Genomic DNA, 10,063 nt, shown 5'->3' with positions numbered 1-10,063 from the left:
GGTCGCTTATTTTTCTGGAATTGAGCTGAAGGTGTTGCTTGCATATTTTTGAGATTAGTTCTTTGTCAGTTGCTTCATTTGCTATTATTTTATCACATTCTGAAGGCTGTCTTTTCAGCTTGCTTAGAGTTTCCTCTGTTGTGCAGAAGCTTTTGAGTTTAATTAGGTCCTATTTGTTAATTTTGCTTTTATTTCCATTACTCTGGGAGGTGGGTCATAAAGGGTCTTCCTGTGATTTACGTCAGAGTGTTTTGCCTATGTTTTCCTCTAGGAGTTTTATAGTTTCTGGTTTTACATTTAGATCTTTAATCCATTTTGAGTTTACTTTTGTGTATGGTGTTTGAAAGTGTTCTAGTTTCATTCTTTTATAAGTGGTTGACCAGTTTTCCCAGCACCACTTGTTAAAGAGATTGTCTTTTCTCTATTGTATATTCTTGCCTTCTTTGTCAAAGATAAGTTGTCCATAGGCCTGTGGATTTATCTCTGGGCTTTCTATTTTGTTCCATTGATCTATGTTTCTGTCTTTGTGCCCATACCATACTGTCTTGATGACTATTGCATTGTAGTATAGCCTGAAGTCAGGCAAGTTGATTTCTCCGTTTAATTCTTCTTTCTCAAGATTGATTTGGCTATTTGAGGTTTTTTGTATTTCCATACAAATTGTGAAATTTTCTAGTTTTCTGAAGAATGCCATTGGTAGCCTGATAGGGATTGCATTGAATCTATAGATTGCTTTGGGTAGTATACTTATTTTCACAATATTGATTCTTCTGACCCATGAACTTGGTATATTTCTCCATCTATTTGTGTCTTCTTTGATTTCTTTCACCAGTGTTTTATAGGTTTCTATATATAGGTCTTTTGTTTCTTTAGGTAGATTTATTCCTAAGTATTTTATTCTTTTCATTGCATAGTGAATGGAATTGTTTCCTTAATTTCTCTTTCTGTTTTCTCATTGTTAGTATATAGGAATGCAAGGGATTTCTGTGTATTAATTTTATATCCTGCAACTTTACTATATTCATTGATTAGCCCTAATAATTTTCTGGTGGAAAGCATCATTTTCTATGCACATCATGTCATCTGCAAGCAGTGAGAGTTTTACTTCTTCTTTTCCAATCTGGATTACTTTTATTTCTTTTTCTTCTCTTATTGCTGTGGCTAAAACTACCAAAACTATGTTGAATAGTAGTGGCAAGAGTGGGCATCCATGTTTTGTTCCTGACTCTAGGGGAAATGCTTTCCATTTTTCACCATTAAGGATAATATTTGCTGTGAGTTTATCATATATGGATCTATTATATTGTAATCTCCTTTTTAAATATACCATTTCTTGTTAAACTCCAAGGCTTGTAAAAAAATAAAGATCCTCATGTTAAAAGGTAGTACTCCTTTTGGAGTGATAATTCCATGGGATTTATGCCTTTTATTAACTTAAGCTGTTTTATAATTATTTAAGTAGTAGAGAATTGAAAATAATGCAAGTATTTCCTTTTTTATTATTTTCTTTTTTTAAATTTATTTATTTTAATTAGAGGCTAATACTTTACAATATTGTATTGGTTTTGCCATACATCAACATGAATCCGCCACAGGTGTACACATGTTCCCTGGGAGAAATATCTGTAACCTCAGATATGCAGATGACACCACTCTTATGGCAGAAAGTGAAGAGGAATTAAAGTGAAATTGGAGAGTGAAAAAGTTGGCTTAAAACTCAACATTCAAAAAACAAGTATCAAGGCATACAGTCCTATCACTTCATGGCAAATAGATGAGGAAACAATGAAAACAGTCACAGACTTTACATTCTTGGGCTTCAAAATCACTGCAGATGGTGACTGCAACCATGAAATCAAGAGACACTTGCTCCTTGGAAGAAAAGCTATGATCAACCTAGACAGTGTATTAAAAAGCAGAAACATTACTTTGCCAACAAAGGTATATCTAATCAAAGCTATAGTTTTTCCAGTAGTCACGTATGGATGTGAGATTTGGACTATAAAGAAAGTTGACTGCTAAAGAATTGATGCTTTTGATCTGTGGTGTTGGAAACGTCTCTTGAGAGTCCCTTCGACTGCATAGAGATCCAACCAGTCCATCCTAAAGGAAATGAGTCCTGAACATTCATTGAAAGGATTGATGCTGAAGCTGAAGCTCCGATATTTTGGCCACCTGATGCAAAGAACTGACACACTGAAAAATACCTTGATTCTGGGAAAGACTGAAGGCAGGAGGTGAAGGGGACAACAGAGGATGAGATGATTGGATGGCATCACCGACTTGATGGACATGAGTTTGAGCAAGCTCTGGGAATTGGTGATGGACGGGGAAGCCTGGGGTGCTGTAATTCTGGAGTTGCAAATAGTAGAACATGACTGAGCAGCTGAACTGAACTGAATTCTTGTCCATAGAAATGCAAATAGTGTCAAATGGAAGTTTAAATAATTTCTTTGACCATTAAAGATTAAGCAAGTTTTGCAGTTCCCTGATTGAACATTGTTAAAACCGGTACACTGGATTTTCCTTCTGAGTGATTAGTAATATTTTCTAGTTCTCTCCAAACCATGAACTAAATTAAATATTTGTCATGTGCTCATTTTATATTTTGTGAAGGTCATCATTTCACTTTTTTTAAAATTTTATTTTATTTTTAAACTTTACAATATTGTATTAGTTTTGCCAAACATTGAAATGAATCCACCACAGGTATACCCATGCTCCCCATCCTGAGCCCTCCTCCCTCTTCCCTCCCCATACCCTCCCTCTGGGTCGTCCCAGTGCACCAGCCCCAAGCATCCAGTATCGTGCATCAAACCTGGACTGGCGACTCGTTTCATACATGATATTATACATGTTTCAATGCCATTCTCCCAAATCTCCCCACCCTCTCCCTCTCCCACAGAGTCCAAAAGACTGTTCTATACATCAGTGTCTCTTTTGCTGTCTCGTACACAGGGTTATTGTTACCATCTTTTTCCTCTGCTGATGCTAATTCGCTTCAGTAATGACCACTATAGAATTAAAAGACTCATAAATATTTAGATATCCTTACTTTATGTATTACTTCCCTGGTGGGTCAGACGGTAAAGTGTCTGCCTGCAGTGCAGGAGACCCGGGTTCAATCCCTCAATTGGAAAGATCCCCTGGAGAAGGAAATGGCAATCCACTCCAGTACTCTTGCCTGGAAAATTCCATGGACCAAGGAGCCTCATAGGCTACAGTACTTTATGTATTAGTTCATTATATATTTTCTGTTTTATATTTGTTGGATTTATTTTTTATAATTAGTCTGCATAAATCTCCTTTAAAATTTGTTTTGAAGCAAAATGGTCCAACAATTCTTTCTCATCTGTTTCTCTATTTTCATGCTGTCCAAACTATTACAAATTCTGAATTGATAAAGTCTAAGGAAATTAAGCTTAACATGAAGAGGACTTTGAGATTTAAAAGACTTTCATTTGAGATCACAAAGAGATTTTTACACTTTTACTTCCACAAAACAAAGGCATATCCAGGAGACAAAAAAACAGAACAAAACAAACAAACAAACAAACGGGCTGCAAGTTATGATAGAGTGGCACAAATTACGTTTTTTCTAGGTTTTCCCTCTATGAGTTTTATAGTATCCAATTTTACATTTAGGTCTTAAATCCATTTGAGGGGTATTCTTGTATATGGGGTAAAGGAATGTGGTTGAAGAGGCACCCTTTTTTCCCAGTGTATATTCTTGCATCTAGGAGACAGGCTTTTGCAACTTAGTAAACAGAGTTACAGCAGTACCATGTTTTAGCATTGCTTGTGGTCAAATTATGGAGGAAATCACTCCAGTTGACCACTGAGTTTGAGAAAGTGACATTTCTCAAACTGGTGAGAAGAAACACCAGTTAGAGTGTTGCAGTTCAAGATTTATAAAGAGTAATATTTTAATGTAAGATAAACCAATGCCCTCTAGGTACAGAGAGGAGATTGTCAGTATCTCTAACTTTCCTAAAAGTTCATCTTAGACATTTCAATTTTATAAAGATCAACCATAGTACTGGTTTTCACTAATAGGAAGAATTCTGGAGGAGATTTTGTCTTCAAAAAAAATTCTCCTAATGTACTAATGTTGCTGCTTTTGTAAATGAAATAGCATAATTTGAACTTTCAAAAAGAAGACAAAAAATTGTAGTGCTGAAATATACTGTTACACATGAGACAGGCTGCAAGATGTTGACACCAACTACTGCAAAGACAAATGAGTCATTAAGACTGCAGATAATTTTATTGTCTATATACTTGAATGTACCACACACAACTATTTACAATTTAAGTAAATAGAGTAAATGAAGACTAACTTCAACATTTCTGCCTTATTTTTTGTGCCAAGGAAGCACTTAGACTGAATTATTATTTGCTCCTTTTGTGCATGCCTCTCTTCTTGTGTTAGATTTATATTAAAAAATAATTGCTCAGATGTTATTTCCTTGCTCAATTGTCCCTTTACTATTTGTTTATCTAAGAATGTCTATACCTCATCTCTTTAATACAGCCCAAGCAAAAACAGAAGTTCTGAGATTAATGTCTCATGAAAAGATTTCATATAAGTAACATATATGAAAATTTTAATAAAGTAGATGTAAGACTCTAGGAAAGACATATTCTACAATCATCAGTCCTGGGGTTTATAGTTGTTCTCCTCATTGCCTAATATGAAGCTAAAACACTGATGTTGAAGTCTCTGGAATGTATATCAAATAATATCAAAAATGCCTAAAATATGTCTATCAAAAATTAAATACTCAACAAATTTTAATTTTGAGGCTCTTTTTTATGGTAATGATCTGCAAAATTTATTATTACTTTTTTTTTGGTAGCAGGTACAACCCTACCTATGTGGTATAAATCACTTTTTTTGTCATCGGGAACAGCCTAAGTTACTCTCCTCTTCAGTAAACTCCTCATGGCATTTTTCACCTCTGTGTTTCTCACTGTGTAAATGATAGGATTTAACATGGGACAGAGGATTGCAAAGAACACAGTCACCAACTTGTCCACAGGATAAGTGGCCACAGGACGCAGGTAGGTGAATATACAAGGGACAAAAAAGAGCACCACTACTGTAAAGTGGGCACTGCATGTAGAGAAGGCTTTGTGTCGTCCTTCAGAGCCATGGGATTTCAGGGAGCTCAGGATGACTATATAGGAGATGAGCAGCATGAAAAAAATAAGCAAGCACATGCCCCCTGTATTAGCTGCCACCACGATTCCAAGCCTGTAGGTGTCGCTGCAGGAAAGTTCCAACAGTGAGAAGAACTCACACATGAAGTGATCAATGACGTTGGGACCACAGAAGGTCAAGTCCATGGTGAAAAGAATCTGCACAGTGGCATGCAGAATGCCCCCGGTCCAGGTCACCACCACCAGGAGCTGGCAGAGCCCCTGTCGCATGATGGCTGTGTAGTGCAGAGGCTTGCAGATGGCCACATAGCGGTCATAGGCCATGACAGTGAGGACGATGGTCTCTGACCCTCCCAGTAAGTGTCCCACAAAGAGCTGGGTCAGGCAACCATCCCAACAGATGGTTCTCTTCTGGTACAGCAGGTCAATGACCATTTTGGGGGTGGTGACGGATGTGAAGGAGGCATCTATGAAGGACAAGTGCATGAGAAAGAAGTACATGGGAGTAGAAAGTGTGGGGCTGAGGGAGATAGTGATGACAATGAGCAGGTTGGCCAGCACCGTGAATAGGAAAACAAGTAAAAGGACAACAAAGAGTATTTTCTGCAAGTGTGGATTCTGTGTGAGTCCCAAGAGAACAAATTCAGTCACATTGTTGGGAGGTATCCAGAGATTCATTTGGGAACTTACAAACTGCTGAGCCTAAGTTACCTACAAAAGAATAAAGATTGATACATATTAATCATGAAGTAATAATAGTTAGAATTTCTGTAATAGTCCAGGTTTGATGCATGATATTGGATGCTTGGGGCTGGTGCACTGGGACAACCCAGAGGGATGGTATGGGGAGGGAGGACGGAGGAGGGTTCAGGGTGGGGAACACATGTATACCTGTGGCAGATTCATTTTGATATATGGCAAAACCAATACAATATTGTAAAGTTAAATAAAATAAAACTAAAATAGTCTTACCTGTGGGGAAAAAAAAAAGAAATAGAACAGTCCCTGTAACTGTGGAGCAAGCCCACAGTTTAGTCCCAGTATTTGTTTTAATTCTTTCTTACTGATGAAAAAATTATGCTTGTCGTCTCTTCAGATATCAAGTATCTGTCACCTGTAGAACAGCTATAGGACAGCATTTGATGTGTGCTTTATTGAGGAAACAGTGAGCTGTCTACACGGGGTCAGGATTCTCATTCTTGTTCTAACTGCCTGTGACTCTGCTAAGTCATCTCAGTGTCACGTGCTCCCAAGCTTTCCTCTGTGTCTGTGAGATTACACATGGTATGTAATACTTATATGCATCTACACAGGTAACAGTTATTCCCTCATCCATGAGAATTTACATCTGAACCCACAGCTCTCACTGTGGAAAGAAAGAGGTGGTCAACAAATATCTAAGCAGAAAAATGTTATCTGCTCAGTTCTGTCTGGCTCATTTGTGACCCCATGGACTGTAACCCTGCCAGACTCCTCTATCCACGAAATTCTCCAGGAAAGAATACTGGAGTGGGTTGCCATTCCCTTCACCAGGGGATCTTCTTTACCCAGGGATTGAACCTGGGTCTCCCATATTGTGGGCAGATTCACAGATTCTTTACCACGTGAGCCACCAGAGAAGCCGAATCTAAGCAGAGGTTTTAGGAAAATATATGTAAGTAACTGATAACACATTCTACCTGGCACCAATGAGAACACATAAACTACTTAACTGTGGTTCCTGACTTACTATAGTAGCAGCATGACATCGGCAGTGTCTGAAATCTATTAGATGCTGATTGTAAATAATCAACCTGTAATGCAGGAGACCTGGGTTTGATCCCTGGGTCAGGAAGATCCCTTGGAGAAGGGCATGGCAACCCACTCTAGTATTCTTGCTTGTATAATTACATGGAAAGAGGAGCCTGGACGGCAACGGTCCATGGGGTCACAAAGAGTTGAACACGATTGAGCACCTACGCCAATGCTAACAGCTAATAGGTAAGAATATGCCTGAATCGCCAGACCATAAATCTAGGAGGAATTCAAGTGTTCTTTATTTATTACTCTGTTTATCATTACTCTATATTTTATGAGAAACAAAAATAAACATTTGAAAGGAAACTGCACTCTAGTTTAATAGTTTCTGACACAGCATATTGGGTAAAAGTGAAAATATTGAATTTCTTCTATGAAAAAGTATGTTACTGGGTCTTTTTACTTTAAAGATAATTATAATTTTTGTTAATTGATTTTTTATTTTTAAAATTCCATTTCCCATTGAATTTAACATAGTCATATTCAGTAAATTTACAAATTCTAATAGACTTGAATTAAAAAAAAGAAACTCTTGAACATATTTTCAGTAAAAAGAATCTTTCAAGTAGAGCAAGTCCTTATTGTCAAAGTTCTAAAAGTACAAATTGATGTGGAGAACAGAAAGCATCTGCCAGTAAGATAGGCAATGCACTATACATACATAAATATATGCACAGATTAACACAACACAGATAAAATCTATTGCTTAAAGTAAGCACCTGTTCTCAGGGCAGCAATGGAGACACAGACATGGAGAACAGACATGTGGATACAGGCTGGGAGGAGCAGATGGGATGAATAGAGACAGTAGCATTGAAACATACACATTACCACGTGTAAAATTAGATAGCCAGCGGGAGTTTACTGTATGACCTAAGGAGCTCGAATGTCCTGCTCTGTGATAATCTGGAGAGGTGGGACAGGGTGAGATGTGGGAGGGAGGTTCAAAAGAGAGGGGACCTACCTCCCCTTGAGGTATGTCCAGACATATACCTACAGCTGATTCATGTAGATATATGGCAGAAACCAACACAATGTTGTAAAGAAATTATCCTCCAATTAAAAATAAATTAAAAAAATTTTAAAAGATAAGTACCTATTACAGTATACTCATTCAACAAATATTTATTAAACACTTACTAAGTGTATAAATGCACATCTATTCACAAATTTATGCAGTTTCCCTGTTAAATGCCCTTAATACTTTTAATTTCATAACCAAACAGCCACAGTCATCCATTCATGATAGCTATGATCTTCTCAATTTTCATATTTTTCTTACTTGCATTCTCATAGCTACTTCCCCTATCTTTCCATTGGATTATCCCATCATTCTTGATTACAAGATATTGCATTACTAACAGAATGAGAAATTGGGAGAAATATATTTCCCAAATAAAAGATAAGACAAAACATAAATACAATAAAATATATTCTGCTAACAGTATGTCTTTCCCTAAAGAGCTTTTTAATTATCCAAAAATAATACAATGTTGTAAATCAAATCTACTCCAATAAAAGTTGTTTAAAAGCCAGATATTATGCTTATGAGGAACCAAAATGCAGTAACTTCATTGTATTCCCTTATTCTGAAGTGGGATACCTCAACAGATCAGAAAAGGATATAGTGGACATGAATTAAGAGTTAGATGTAATTAATATAGTAAAAGTGTTTTAAAAGTACTATGAAGAAATACAAATTACTTTTTCAATTTTCTTTAATTTCACAATACTCCTTTATAAATAACTACTAATGGAAAATATTTTTAAAGAAGAAAAATCTTTATTCACACATATGCTCAGCACAATTATTAAGAACTGTGGAAAATGTAGAAACAGCATGGAATGTTCATAGTTCAGTTGGTAAATCATCTTCCTGCAATGCAGGAAACCTGAGGTCAATTCTTGGGTTGGAAAAATCCCCTGGAGAAGGAAATGGCAACCCACTCCAGTATTCTTGCCTGGACAGTCCCATGGACAGAGGAACCTGACAGGCTACAGTCCACGGGATTGCAAGAGTCAGACATGACTTAGCGACTAAACCACCACCACCACCATGGAAATGCTCAATAGTGTAAAAAAAAAAAGTATAATTGGAATACAGTGTATCTGCTTCAATAATATGTGTTTTTCAAGAAATTAAAAAAAAATGTGCAGTATCATAGAAACATTTTTAAATTGTAAAATAAAGTGGAGACAATTTTGGATGCAAATATGAATTGTTTAATTATTCTAATTTACTTCTAATTAATATTTCTACTCTTTTTACTAATTTAAATATATGTTTTTGTTGTTCAGTCGCTGAGTCGAGTCCAACTGTGCAATCCCATGGACCACAGCAAGTCAGGCCTTCCTGTGCCTCACTAACTCCTGGAGTTTGCCCAAATTCATATCCATTGAGTGAGTGATGCCATCCAACTATTTCATTCTCTTACTGCCCTTTTCTCCTTTACCTTCAGTCTTTCCCATCATCAGGGTCTTTCCCAAGGAGGCAGCTGTTCTCATAGCACTAAATAAATATCAGTAAAGAAGAAAAGACTTCAAAATATTTCTACAAATGGCAACCCAATCCAGTATTCTTGCCTGGAGAATCCCATGGACAGAGGAGCCTGGCAGGCTATAATCCATGGGGGTCACAAAAGTTGGACACAACTTAGTGACTAAAACACCACCACATAAATTAGTAGCATTGTACTTGAATATATCTTTCTTGATGTACTCTATGCTGAGAAAGACACAGTTTAATGTCAGGTGAGGATATGAGTGATAATATGATTTGTAAGATCAATTTAAATCTGAAAGTCTGTGATTATGTGATTTCCTTGGGAAAAAAGTCTTACCTATGTGTGTGTCTGATATAAGTCCATTCTCAGCTTCTGTTAGCTCACAAAGAAATAACTTGCAAGATTTGAAAATGCCAACTATCCCAGCTATAATGAGTGTCTTTGTTGGTTTATAAATGGTTCCTTTTGATGAACCTTAAAAGCATGACCACATATCCTATTGTGGGCATTTCTGTAAAGTTTCTTATCTATGGCTAATAGGACCTCAAGGGTATTTCATCATCAGTAGCAGACCTTTCCAACAATTCAATTTTGTCATG

At 36.7% G+C, this 10,063-nt stretch overlaps 1 protein-coding gene across 1 annotated transcript; it reads right to left on the bottom strand.

Moving 5' to 3' along the window:
- Positions 1-4,914: 4,914 nt before the first annotated feature.
- On the bottom strand, positions 4,915-5,841 carry OR4C1I (olfactory receptor family 4 subfamily C member 1I). Its single transcript, NM_001390267.1, has one exon. It carries the CDS (start codon positions 5,839-5,841, stop codon positions 4,915-4,917), a length of 927 nt encoding a protein of 308 aa, NP_001377196.1.
- Between the last annotated feature and the right edge of the window lie 4,222 nt (positions 5,842-10,063).

The sequence above is a fragment of the Bos taurus genome, chromosome 15 (assembly GCF_002263795.3).
Source record: "Bos taurus isolate L1 Dominette 01449 registration number 42190680 breed Hereford chromosome 15, ARS-UCD2.0, whole genome shotgun sequence".
NCBI classification, from domain to species: domain Eukaryota; kingdom Metazoa; phylum Chordata; class Mammalia; order Artiodactyla; family Bovidae; genus Bos; species Bos taurus.
The sequence above is the reverse complement of the archived record's forward strand: the minus strand, read 5'-3'. Positions and strand labels throughout refer to the sequence as shown.